The sequence below is a fragment of the Globicephala melas genome, chromosome 4, assembly GCF_963455315.2.
Source record: "Globicephala melas chromosome 4, mGloMel1.2, whole genome shotgun sequence".
Taxonomy (NCBI): Eukaryota; Metazoa; Chordata; class Mammalia; order Artiodactyla; family Delphinidae; genus Globicephala; species Globicephala melas.
The window spans coordinates 46,041,739-46,055,564 of record NC_083317.1 but is presented as its reverse complement, the minus strand read 5'-3'; the positions used below and the strand labels follow the sequence as shown (position 1 = coordinate 46,055,564).

The 13,826-nt window shown below is 43.7% G+C and overlaps 1 protein-coding gene across 10 annotated transcripts in view; it reads right to left on the bottom strand.

The window, feature by feature from the left end:
- Positions 1–10,953, bottom strand: part of ST3GAL6 (ST3 beta-galactoside alpha-2,3-sialyltransferase 6) — an 88,144-nt gene extending 77,191 nt beyond the window's left edge. For 3 of the 10 annotated variants that reach the window (XM_070045427.1, XM_070045428.1, XM_030861012.3), the window contains exon 1: positions 10,748–10,953. In XM_070045427.1, the coding sequence (XP_069901528.1) occupies positions 10,748–10,892 (145 nt within the window). In that variant the 5' untranslated portion in view covers positions 10,893–10,953. Of the gene's footprint in view, positions 1–9,797; positions 9,920–10,223 lie in introns of those variants that run through there. The other 7 variants (XM_060297968.2, XM_070045429.1, XM_070045430.1 and 4 more) reach the window with 6 other exon arrangements.
- Between the last annotated feature and the right edge of the window lie 2,873 nt (positions 10,954–13,826).

Here is a 13,826-nt window from a genome sequence, read left to right as displayed (position 1 = left end):
CCCTCAGTAGTGCTGGAAACGCAGTAAGACACTTTTTGATCTGCCCTCTGTTTTCCTAGCCTCCTTGCGGACCTCTCCCACACATTCCCTTTTCAGGCTAATTACACCTCAAGTAAATTCCAGTGTTTTTTTTTCTTTCGCATCTAATTTTCTTCTGGGAATTTTACACTCTTATGTTTAGGGAGTTTTCAGTCCTATTGCTTAATTCCTAAGCAAGAGAAATCAACACCAAAAGACAGAGTTAAACTACACTGGACACCACTCAGACTTTGTAGAAAACATATTTCTGTAATAAAAACACATTAGATTTTCCAGAATTAAATATAATTCAGACATTTAACATCAGACATTGCATAAGCTCTAAATAACATATTGATGTATCAAAAACTAACTGATGGGGCTTCCCTGGTGGCTCAGTGGTTAAGAATCCGCCTGCCAATGCAGGGTTCGAGCCCTGCTCCAAGAAGATCCCACATGCTATGGAGCAACTAAGCCCGTGCACCACAACTACTGAGCCTGCGCTCTAGAGCCCGCGAGGCACAACTACTGAAGCCCACACACCTAGAGCCCACGTTCCGCAACAAGAGAAGCCACCACAATGAGAAGACTGCGCACTGCTATGAAGACCCAACACAGCCAAAAATAAATAGAATAAAATAAATTAATTAAAAAGAAAACCAAACTGAATGTTGCCTTAAAAATGGGAGCGGGGAGGGCTTCCCTGGTGGCGCAGTGGTTGAGAATCTGCCTGCTAATGCAGGGGACACGGGTTCGAGCCCTGGTCTGGAAGGATCCCACATGCCGCGAAGCAACTAGGCCCGTGAGCCACAACTACTGAGCCTGCGCGTCTGGAGCCTGTGCTCCGCAACAAGAGAGGCCGTGATAGTGAGAGGCCCGCGCACCACGATGAAGAGTGGCTCCCGCTTGCCACAACTAGAGAAAGCCCTCGCACAGAAACGAAGACCCAACACGGCAAAAAAATAAAATTAATTAATTAATAAACTCCTACCCCCAACATCTTCTTTAAAAAAAAAAAAATGGGAGGGAGAGGAGGAGAGGGGTAAAAAAAGGGAGTGGAGAGGGGGAAAAGGAAGCCAAACATTAACTGCAATGCAAACAAAGAAATAAAAATCAAATATTGATCAAATTGTACACACAAATTATCAATCACATAATTATAGAAGACGATGCTGTGGAGCTCTTGGGTGTGAAATGTATTAGGGAGGTACTCAAAGTTTCAAGGCTACGAATTTGTAATGGTCCTCTGGTCTGTTCTTGGATGTCTCTGTCCTGTTGAAGTCCCTCTCTACTCTCAACTTTCATATGGAAACCCAGGCTTCAGAAGTCTCAAATGATACTTCATAATTTTTTTTTTTTTTTTTTTTTGCTGCACTGCACATGCCTTGCAGGATCTCAGTTCCCCAACCAGGGACTGAACCTGGGCCATGGCAGTGAAAGCCTGGAATCCTAACCACTAGGCCACCAGGGAACTCCTTCACATTTCTATCTTTCAAACACTTAAGTTATTAAAAAATGAGAGCTCTAATATCAATTACATATTACAGGTAACTAATGTTTTCATCATTTTCTTATGGAAACAGCAAATGGAAGAGATGTATTCCATGCCACATGTAAAATCCAAGTGCAACTTTAGAAGCAATGTGCTGAATTTGACTGTTATAAATTGTTATATATAAATTTGTTAAAATTGTCTACGTAGACCTACCCAAGTGCATATCCTTATAGGGAGATGTAAACATATAGGCCATAGGTCTCTGAGTCTGATTTAGCTGACCCCTACATTCTCTCCTGCATCATCTCCCAAAATGCTTGATTTTGAACATTATGCTCTATGAGCACGAAATTCTGCACAGTTCTCCATCCTACTCAACACAGTTTCATGCCTCAGTGCCTTTGATCATGCTGTTCCTGCTGCCTGGATTGTTCCCTCCCATCCTTTGCCCTCCCCGCCATAAACTGGAATGGTCTAGTGGGATTCTGCTCTTCAAGGAAGACTTCCTTTTCTACCTTTACCCTGTATTGGGATGAGGATAGAGGAGCTTCTAAGGAAGAAAGCATATGTAAAGCTGTTTCAAGAATACAGAAACTGGGGCTTCCCTGGTGGAGCAGTGGTTAAGAATCTGCTTGCCAATGCAGGCGACACAGGTTCGAGCCCTGGTCCAGGAAGATCCCACATGCCACAGAGCAACTAAGCCCGTGAGCCACAACTACTGAGCCTGCACTCTAGAGCCCACGAGGCACAACTACTAAAGCCTGCAGTCCACAGCTACTGAAGCCCATGCACCTAGAGCCCGTGCTCCGCAACAAGAGAAGCCACCACAATGAGACACCTGCACACCACAACAGAGTAGCCCCCGCTCGCAGCAACTAAAGAAAGCCCGAGCCAATCAACGAAGACCCAACACAGCCAAAAATAAATTAGTTAATTAATTTTAAAAAAAAAGAAGTGATCTGAAGAAGTTGTCCTCCAATATCATTCTTTAAAAAAAAAGAATACAGAAACTATATCATTTTTTATATTATAGAAAAAGATGAAAAGATGTTAATTTTTTAATGGACATCTGAATAGAGTAGCTTTTACTTCTTAACCCTAGTTTATTCTGAAAAACTCACAGTGCTATTCAACCAACAGATTTTCATGCCCCATCTTCACCTGAAGCCCGTGTGGGTGTGGGTGTGTGTGTGTGTGTGCGCGCACACACACTGTATCCCTCCACTGCATGCCCATGGATCTCTATGTTGTAAATAGCACTGTGCCTGGCACATGATAGGTGCCCAAATATTTGTTGCTGTTCACTGAAAAATAATTAAAGAAATACAACATGAGTAGATTAATAGAGTCCAAAGTGAAGTCAGGGTCTAAGAGGACACAGACTGGAGAAAAAATTAGAGCTAGAGAAGGCCAAACAGAAAGACTTTCCGGAGAAAGTCAAATTTTAACTATTCAAGGAAGAACAGCTATAATAATAGAGTTATAATAATAATAGTAATGTAACAACATTGATTAAATGTTTGATATTTGGCAGGAGATATGCTGAACTATTTATACGTGTTTTCTTTCTAATTATCATAACTGTGATGTGGGCATTATTTCAAGTTTACAGATAAAGAAAGTGATGCTCACAGAAGTTAGGCAATGCGTTCAGAGTCGTGCAGTTATTAGCCATGAAGCTGGGAAACGAAGGCAGGTTATCACCTGGCTTGGATGGGGGAGGGGGAGTGTGGAGCGGAAGGAGAAAGGCACTAAGTGTCAAAGGACCCTTGCAAGCTGCAGCGCCAGGAGGCTTGCAGTGACTGCAGTGCAAATGGAAGAGTGAAAAGAAAGTTAGCAACAGGAGATGGCAGAAAACTTCAAAGACCTGTGGGAGAAATTCTCTGGATTTTTGAGCAGAAAAAAATTTCCATAATAAAACCCATGCTTGAGGAATGCTATTATAAAAAGTGTGTGGACAGGAATATTGGTGGTCATAGGTAGAGAACTTGGGTAGAAGCTTTTTGTAAGAATATGATTATATTACTTATGGTTAAAGCAGAAGAGCCCTACACACCGATTCTGTAAAAGTAGTTGGTGGAGGGGGTTGTTTTTGTTTTGCAATAGGTGGGCCAGTTTTGTCCTCCAAAAACAATCAGGGCCTGCGAAACATTTACAGGTACTTCATGATCAGAAATTACACATATCCCTTAACATCCTGCTTAAGAAAAAAATCCAATTATTACTAATTTAATTGTAGCATAGCTGGGATCAAACAAGAGTGATTAGCTAACTGCTTTTGACATTTACTTGAAATATTGGCTCCAAATATCAAAAGCATCTTGAAAGCAGTATTCTTCATCTTACAAAGATCATTTACATTTACAACAGAGAGTTCCTTTAACTTGCAGAGTCTGTCAATTAAATAAAAGTATAAATTAAATTAGTTGCTGTTGCTGAAAAGAAGTTGAAAATCCAGTTGAAATGCAACTGGATTATCATCTCATTGCTCTTGTCTAAATGCAACTGGATAACCCATTTCTCAATTTTTAAGTGCAGTTTTATAACTTTATATTATAATAATTATTCTATATTACATTATCTAATTTTATATTAGCTGTATATTATCCCTAAAAAGTCAGGGAATTAAAAAAATAATCTGATCTTTTATTCTTTGGCTCTAGGCTGAACATAGAAAATGTACATATTCCCTTACCTTTGCCTCTTCTATCCCTTAATACATGAAGGACTCTTACATACTAAAGGGTTGCACAGATTTTAATAAAAGCATTTCATTTTATTTCATTTGTTATACTTTATAGTGTATTTTTATACATATTTTATTTGATTATTTTAATAAAAGCAGCACCTTCTATGGTGCTGGCCTAAATAGTTGCAATAGAATCTTTCCTAAGAAGAAAACTCCTCCAAGATGTCTGAAGCAGTGGGCTGATAACTTCTCTGAGGACTAAAATATGATGGGGTGGGGGGAGGGAGACTCCGTAAAATCAGCTCGAAGACAAGAAGGCTTTGTTTATGTAACAGCATGTCCTTGAATATCTGTATTAACCAGGAAAATGCCCTCTGAAGGCACCGTTCTTTGTGAGAAACTTTGTCACTATGAGTCGCAGCAAAAGCCCACAGCTGGGCCCCTCTCAGTTCCCTCTGCCAGGCAGGGACTCCTCCCAGCTCTGGCAATCTCAATGAGGAGAGCTTTTTATCCCCAGGGCATCTGTGTGTGTCTCCAGTTAGGTAAAATGATACATAACAGAAACCTAAGAAATATCATAATAAGCACTGGAACTCAAGCGGTGCAAATCTCTGCCTACTAAAGGGCATGACATCATGGATGTGAGACACTGGGCTATTAAAGAGGGAAATGATTCCATTATCCATGCTCCTGGCACACTTATTTCCTCACTAATGTAATCACATACCCAACTAACTGACTAACCCAACTCAAATTATCATAAGTTATGAATTATGAAACTGTTCTGAAAGTTTACTGTACACGAAAACAAATTTGAGAATATCCACCTGATAATATTCACATACCGGTCTCTTACGTGTCAGCCTAAGTATACTATATTATTTTCAAAAAGAAGAGTTTCAAAACCAGAAGAGTTTTAATTAACATAGACTAATCCACAGTAATGAATTCACCTTTCACCTGTCTTCTCCAACGTGTTAAGTTTCTGAGATGACAAATTGATGACACTAATAGTTATAATCCTAAGAGTTATAAAGATGTTACAGCTGAGCTAATATAGTCACATTGTGAGTTAATCCATGGCCATCTATAGTGTTCTGGACACCACACCAGGTTCCGAGGACACAGGGGCGAACAAGACAAGACATAATTGCTGCCCTCTCAAATAGAAACGTGTTCCAGATTTTATGCCACTACATCAGACAGAAACAGACATGAAAAGCTGAAAGTGAGTTGTGCTATATATGAAATAGTATGTAAATTATACTGCGTATGTTAAGTATGTAAATTAATAAATGAGCAGGGCATCTGGCTAAATAATCTCAAAAGCAATTTTCTCTCTAAAGAGTATACCAAGCTTCCCCAGAGAGTTATGTACTGGCAATAATGAGCTACCCTGGAATCAAAGGATAACTGATAAAATGCTTCTGTTCATTTCTGATAAACCAGTGCTACTAGGAGATATCGACTTGGACATAAGCTTTCATGATTTAAGTGTTACTCTAAGACTGACAAGATCATCTACAAAGAACAATAGAAATGAAATTTCTAAGGCATAGTCTAATCCCATGGCAACTATTATAAGAGTCCTGCACATTTCCACTGAAACTACCTCTCATATCAGACTGCATAGGCTGGGGAAAGAGAGTGGGAGCTCTGGAAAAGGCAAGACCTTCTTGTTACACAGAATATCCCCTTTTGGGACAATCATTGTCTTGCAAAAGATACCAACTATGATTGATTTGACTAGATACTTCTTAGTATCTAGTTTCAGATGTCACCAGCCAATCCAGAGACTTAGAGACAACTAGATATTCAGTCTGGAGAGAGGCTAAGAAATCAGAGCTAGTGATGGGGAGTTTCACGCTTGAAATTGAAACTGAGTATATGGATTTATTTCAGAGGGTAAGAAGAACACTGTCCACAGTCCTGTGAGCCCTGCTTTTCAGTGTGGATATGCTTGTGCTCTGACCTAGGGCAAAGAAGGGGAAATCAGTGATAGACAATTAATGGGGAGAAGAAAAACTGAGAATGAAAATGTGTGTGTGTGAGAGAGAGAGAGAGAGAGAAACAGGGAAGCCCATTGCCCACCAGGTGAAGACTGAGTCTCTAATTGAAAGTCTCCAGTGGCAGCCCATTCTAATAAAAACATAATTCAAACTCCTTTCTAAGACTTAAAATCTTCACATAAGCGGTCTTCCACCTGCCTCACTGACTTCATCTCCTCTCTTGCCCTTTTGCACTCTTCTCCATCTACAAGTCCTCCAGACATCCCAAATTCATTTATGCCTCAGGGCCTTTGCAGTTGCTGTTCCCTCTGCCTAGAATGCTCTTCCTTCTGCTCTTCACTTGACTGGTCCTTCTCATTATTCACATCTCACTTCAAATATGCCCTCCTCACAGCAGCTCTCTGACTGCTCTAAACTGGCTTCCCCCATGCCCTGTCTGGCACGTGCCCACATTGCATTGTCTTTGTAACACTCATCTCTATCTGAAAAACGTTTTTCCATTTATTTGTATCTGGTTTATTGATTCCATTTCCCACAGAAACACAAGCTCTGTAAGAGTGGGAGCTTCATCTGTTTTGTTCAACGCCGCATGACCTACCTAGAACATCTATTACATGGTGGGTACGCAGTAAATATTGGTTAAATCTCAAGTCCCACCATATAGATGACTGTGGAAAGTCACGCAAGAGCCACTGCAAAACCACTCTCTGCTCCCTCATTGCCCCATCAAAGCATAGTGACCACGACCCACAGCTACACCAACTCTGGGCCTGCTTCCACAACCCATGAAGGCGAGAGTAACGCCGTTTCCCTTGGAGAAATTTCCAGCTTCCTTTCCATTTCCTCATCTGGAGGCCTTATTCCCTCATCTCCCACAGACCTTTCCATTCCCAACCACATAAAAAGTAAATCAATGTTTAAAGAATTCTTCAAAGACCAGCATTACTCTGTGCTACTGGATGAAATGATGGCATTGGCCCACTGTGTTTCAAGTGTAAGGGGGAAGAGAGAATGCAGAAGAAGAGATCCTCTTCACTCAGCGTTCCAGTGTTGAAGGTAAGAAAATCTCCTAAGGGTTGGGTGCTTTCCTTCGTCTTTTCCCAATGGTCCAGGAAGAGGAAAGCCCTGATCAGATGCAGAAGGTTGTGACAGTAAATGGGAAGCTGGATGACCAAAAGATCTGCCCCCCACAAAAAAAAAGAAGCAAAGGAAAAAGAAATATGGATGAGACTCAGATCCTAATGCTCCGCACTTTTACCCTCATAACCTCATCCCCATAATATTATCGCTTCTTAGCCTGACTGTATGGCAGCCAAGTTCCTGACCGAGTCTGAGACACTTCCACCAATTCAGTCACCATCATGGGAAAGAACGCCTGCTAACCCACTGTGGTGAGGGAACTGTGCCTCTAACACCCTGACATGGAATCATAAATACAGTTTTCTACTGAAACACTGTAATGTCCAAGGCAGACAGCCTGTTCCATACATCAAGCTCACTCCAAACTAAATACTTTTTATTTCTAACTTACCAGGGTTCGATTGGAAATCCGTGGTGTGTGCTGTTGTCCACTGTATTTGGGAGAAACAGGAGAGATTCATTTCAGCTGTGAGGGTGGGGCTGTAGCCCTGGGAAGATTTCTTCCAGGCAAGAAGGATGAGCAGGAACTTCAGTGAGAATATACACGTATTCAGAATGAAAAGAACGTTCAGAACATAAGCCAATGGAGATAACATGACCTTGTAAACCTGTAAACTTGTAAACCTGCACACCCAAGGGCCATGTCAAAGGTGTGGAGAAGACGGACGATAACTAATTGTTGAAAGCCTGGAGCTAATCAGAAGGAAAGACAAAGTATGCAGAGCACCTACTCAAGAAGCCAAGCATGAGGGGTAATTAAGAATTAATCTGTGGGGAGGGTGGGAGGGAGGGAGATGCAAGAGGGAAGAGATATGGGGATATATGTATAACTGATTCACTTTGTTATAAAGCAGAAACTGACACACCGTTGTAAAGCAATTATACTCTAATAAAGATGTTTAAAAAAACATTAATCAAAAGAAAGGGGGACATGAATATTTGTAAGTATTTTCTGAAAATTATATGTGTAGCCATTATTCAGAGTATGTTTTCTGTATATATTTGTTTTGATTTAATAAATAGTTCTGAAAAAAAAAGAATCTGTGTTCCGATCAGGGGGTATATAAATGAGCGTTGTGGAAGGCAAAGGAGAAAGATATGCAAATGAATGGAAGAATTGGTGAAGAATGTCTGCTACAGAGGCTTCCTGGAATGGTATAAGGCAGAGGTGAAGTGACCTTCCTGTGATCCATTCTAGGTCACTTAACCTTGGGCAGTCTCAGTTTTTTTAACTATAACATAGGTTAAGCATTCCTGTCTCATAGGGTGGTTGGGAAGATTTAATAAAATAGCATAGATTTAATAAAATAACATTTAATGGCATTCTTCTGCCAAAACTGTTCCTCTATTCTTTTCTGAGCCCCGAAGATTTGTATTGATTCGTGGCATAAGAATAAATTGAGTACTTCTAACAAATCTACTGAAACAATCAAAACAGCAGTCTTGTTTTATCGCACCATAATACGGAGACACGGTACAATCTGCGGGTGTGGCAATCAGAGAGGGAAGCTGCTAAAAATATTGCTCTAGAGAAGCCCCAAGGGCAACCAATGAAGACCTCCCCTCCCCCTCCAGGATTAAGGACAGTTTGAAGCCAGAACAGGAAAACACAGTTTCTAGAAGAGTTCTCTCCTCATAAACCAAAGTTGCCATTATCTAAAGTACCTCCGGGACAATTAGCCTTATTCAGAGACGACAAACTATCAATAGATAACAATCTAAGAGTGGCTCTTTGCAGATCTTCGTGTTTAAAAGCAGTCGTAGGTGAAAGGAAAAGGAAACGAAAACGAATCACTTTACAAATGTCAAATCAGCATGCTTTCGAAGGGAAAATAACCTGCCACCCTGACCAGGTCCTCCTAAATATTTAACATCTCCATATAAATAAAAAGATAGTTTCATGGTCTGCAGCCGGGAGAGAAAGTTTTATGACCGGAAAGTCAAATATCCAAGCTAGCCTTGTAAAAGCTGCTATCAGAGACCAGAAGGTTAGTGTGAACTTGGGGCCAGAAGGCGAGAGGCTTCTGGCCGATCGGCAATTTTCTTAACTATCTACCCCCGGCGGCGCTCCTCTTAAGCACATGCGGCTTTGCTGAGTTTAGAATCTGCAGTTTACGTAGTTTCTGATATGCTGGCATGCACGATGTCTTTTTCATCACCACTCCCAAGAACCGTTTCTGAACCATCATCTTTGAACAGCAACGCCCAACCCCGTCCCCAACCTCCCTCCCCGCCCTTCTACTGAAGACCCTCCCCCAAAAAACTGTTTTGGGTTTGTTTTTAGTTTCTGAAAATAGCTTTTGATAGATTTTCTTTCAAGCCAAAAGAACAGCACACAGGGGCTGAGATCGCCAGGGAGCTGGGAAACAATCCGCCTCAAAACCACAAGCGTCTTCTCCCCTACCCCCTAAACTAACGGCAGCCCAAGTCACGGAAATTTTCTCACCGCCGCCCTTTCCTCCAAATTGCCTCGGAGCTGGGTTTGCTAGGTCTAGTTCCACCGTAACGGGAAGAAGGGTTTCTAGCAAAATTTTCTAAGGTAAAACGCGAGAACCTTCCAGACCTCTCGCCCCTGCTCGCGTACAGACCCTTTTACAGGCAAACAATAGTGAGCAAAGCGCCCATCACCCCCGTCGGCCTTTCCTGCGCGCAAGCTTCCAGCGCCCCTCCCGCCCCTCCCGGGAGAGCACCTGGGGCCGAGCGCCCCCGACTCCCTAAACCCGGGGGTACGGGACCAGCGCACGCAGGCTCCTGGGGGGAGGGGGGGTTGGTGCGTGGAGGCGCGCCCCCGGCCCCTGATCCTCAGCCTTAGGGGCTGCAAAGCCCGCGGATCTCTCCGCTCCGCCAACCTCCCTCCCCCGGCGATACAAACCCGCAGCGAAGCGGGCGGGGTAGAGTTACCCGCCGAGGCCCCGGCGCGAAGACCGCAGAGGCGTGCCGGGCTCCGGGGCCGGAGGCCCGCTGCTCTCGGCTCCCTCGTCGCCGCTCGCTCCAGCCGGCTGCTGCCTCTCCCGCGGCGCCTGAAGCATCGAGCCGCCGAAGCCCGCGGCCGGCGGTAACCGGAGGAAGGTGGCGCGGTTCAAGGGGCGGCGCGGGAGGGATTCAGTCTCCCTCGGACCCGGCGGGGGAGCGGGGAAGGGCGCGGCGCCGCCCGGAGTCCCAGGCGTCCGCCGGCGCGTGCGCTGCCCGCCGCGCCCGGGTTCGGATCTCCGGCGAAAGCGCCTAGCGTCTCCGGTGCCGCGGAGAAGCTCCTCCCGCTTGGCGGCTGGCGCCTGATGCGTGGTGACCGCGGCCGCCCCCGAGTTCGCGGAGGAAGGTGCAATGCGGAGGGAGCTGGTGGGGCTCCCCGTCCCGGCTCCCCGGGCCGGCTAGGTGGGAGCGCGGCCGAGCCCCTACCTTTCCGGCTGGCGGACACCAGCCGCGCGCCCTCTCCGGGCGTCCCGGACAGGAAAATCACCGCGAAGGGGGCCGGGGGAAAGCGGCGGGTGGCTTCAGGACAAGGTAGGAGGATCAAGTTCCACAGCCAAGAAGACACTCCCATCCCGCCCTGGTTTGTTTGGAAAGCTGCAGGGGCGAAAGTGAGGGGCACCTCGGGTGCTTCCCCCGCCCTCCCCGCCGGGCTGGCAGGCGGCAGAAGTAAACACTTTTTGCTTGGCGCGTGGGGGGACTTCTGTGACACGAGGCGGGGCAGGCGGTTTGGTCGCCAGCAGGAAGGGAGAGGGTGTTCAGAGAGACCAGAATTCCTGGGCTCGGCCCTTCAAGGACAAATGTGTTAGTGCTTTTTATCTTTTGGAGGAAACGTTACTTTAGGGAGAAGAACAAAGGTGAGACATGCATTTTCTTTTCTTATTAAAGTAGGTCTCCCTTGAGAAAAGCGTCTTCATACTTGGATAGCTGTGAATACTTTTTTTTTTAACATCTTTATTAGAGTATAGTTGCTTTACAATGGTGTGTCAGTTTCTGCTTTATAACAAAGTGAATCAGTTATACATATACATATGTCCCCATATCTCTTCCCTATGAATACTTTTTAAATTTCAGTGTTTGTGATATAAATCACATGCCATCAAATGACCCCAGGGAGAAGAGCCACAGACTTGGTTGCAATTCAAAGTGACTAATGTGTCAGGCACTGAAACAAAGTCCTCCGTCTGTGATGGACCTTCTGGTATTTGTATTAATTTTAACAACAGCCCTGGGAGGCAGCACTTGTTATTTTCCCAGTTCTCCTATCAAAAAACCCAGAGGGTTCAGAAAATTCCTATCCCTTTCCCTTTCTACAAATTGCCTGTGAAGTAACCCACACAGGTTTTGTCATTTTAAAGATGGTTCCTGAGACATCAGAGTCGTGAAAGATGTTTAGGGAATTTGTCCATCTGGGCCCATTTTTCTTGAGGTTACTTTGCTTTTTTAGGTTCTCCTGAGTTTATTACCCTTCTCTTGTTCATGATTTTCAGAATTAAAGCAGTGGTATACCTCCTCCCCTCTGGCTTTCCTAGGATTTTTTAATCTGCAACGTCATGTGCTAAGGGGAGAGGCAATCCACTGTTCTTAGGTGACATTTGTACTTCTTCATAGTCAGTGACCAAGAAGGCACTGTTCACCCTAACCTAATTCAAATTCCACCTCCTCCTTTGGCCTGCAGTGTGACCTTGAGCAAGTGACTTAACCTCAGTATACTTCCTTTTGGCCACCTCTACAGTGAGATAGTACAACCTATCTTCAGGGGTTGTTAGGAGGATTAAAATAGATGATAACATAGAGAATTCTCAGCACAGCGCTCATCTCAAAAGAAACATCAATCCAGGAAGTAGGAATATTAGCTGCCAGTCCTTTCCCACCATGAGTCAGCTACCCTCCATGTATCATGTCTGTTTCTCTCATTCATCCTGCAAACCAGAATAATCTCATCCTAAAAATGATGAAATGGGGTCAAGAGGTTAAGTAATGTGCCCAAGGTCATACCACCTATTTTGGAGCAGTGATTCGAATGAAAGTGCCCGGAACCAAAATCAATTTTCTTTCCGGAATGTCATATCACTATGTTACTGTCTGGCGTAAGGGCTTTTGACCTGTAAAACTTTCTTTTTTTTTTTTAATGCAGGATACATTATTGCATGGGCACATTATTGCAACTATAAAAATTTTGAATTCTTGTGGAGGGTGATAAAGAATTAAGCAGGGTGAATTTGTAGCCGTCTCTGGGATAGTGTTTTTGGTAACTTTTTCTGGGGGGGAGGGATGTTTTCACAATGTGACTATAAGTCAGCCCTTGTGTAGAAGATTTATTCTAATAAGGTGGGAAGGGAAGGGCCAGGACTACTGGGACATGCAGGGTCTTTTAAAGATCCCTGAAATCATAATATTTAGGCATTGTACACATAGGGCTGGCCTTGTTTGCTAGGTTTGTTTTTTGATTATGGATGGTGCAATTTCTTTGAATTAAAATGATATTGTCTCATGGGATGTGTCCCAGGGTTTCCAGGGACAGGTGAAAGCCAGGTTCCCCGCACTACCCTGGGGTACCATTCAGCACTCTAGAATCACAGTCTACAGTAAGGTTCAAGAAAGTAATATTTCTTCTTCACCCCAGTATACAGCCTGCCTTCCAAATTCTCATGCCCCGTCCCAAGTGCAGGCTTTCTTGGCATGACTGATGTTGGACTGTCTACTCCATGCAGAAGTGACCTACTTGTAGGGGTGTGCTGTCAGCAAGTCACATCAGATCATAGTAGATGAACCCCAGGACTGGAGATACCCACAAAGTGAAAAGAGGCCACTTTCGCACAATATCCCCTCATAAGTGAATAATAATTTTTAAAAAAGTTTTTGTAACATTCTCAAATCTTGGGGTGTTCAGTTTTAAACGATATCTGACTCAGGACTGAGCTTGACCAAGCTAACTCTTTTTACATACAATCCTTCCTCCAACTCTACGTAAAGATCCTGCCAGCCCTGTCTTTATCTCCTGCAAGCAATTATTTAAACAACATGTGCAGGGCCTTCCTTGGCAGTCCAGTTGTTAAGACTGCACACTTCCATTTCAGGGAAGGGTTTAGTCCTTGGTCGGGGAACTAAGATCCCAAACACTGTGTTGTGTGGCAAAAAAAAAAAAAAAAAATCGAGGACATGTGCATCTCAAAAATAATAAGCCAGTGTGTAAGGAGTCTAAATCCTAACTTAGAGCTGTGAGTCTGCCTACAGTGTAGAAAAACTATTGCTTTAGCAAATGGCAGTTTAGTACTTTCAAGCAGAGCCCAATCTTCTCCAAATCTCCATTCCAGAGCAAGGGCTCAGCTACACGTTTGCATATATAAATAACCATTGTGTTGTTTTCCCCAGTATTGTGAGTTCATGAAAAAGGAATTCACATCTACCAGAAAGCTTATTTGCCACTTCATAAATGATAGTGTCTCCTTATTCTACTATTCTCCTTATTCTCCTTATTCTACTAGTCCTGTCAAGGTTTCAGAGG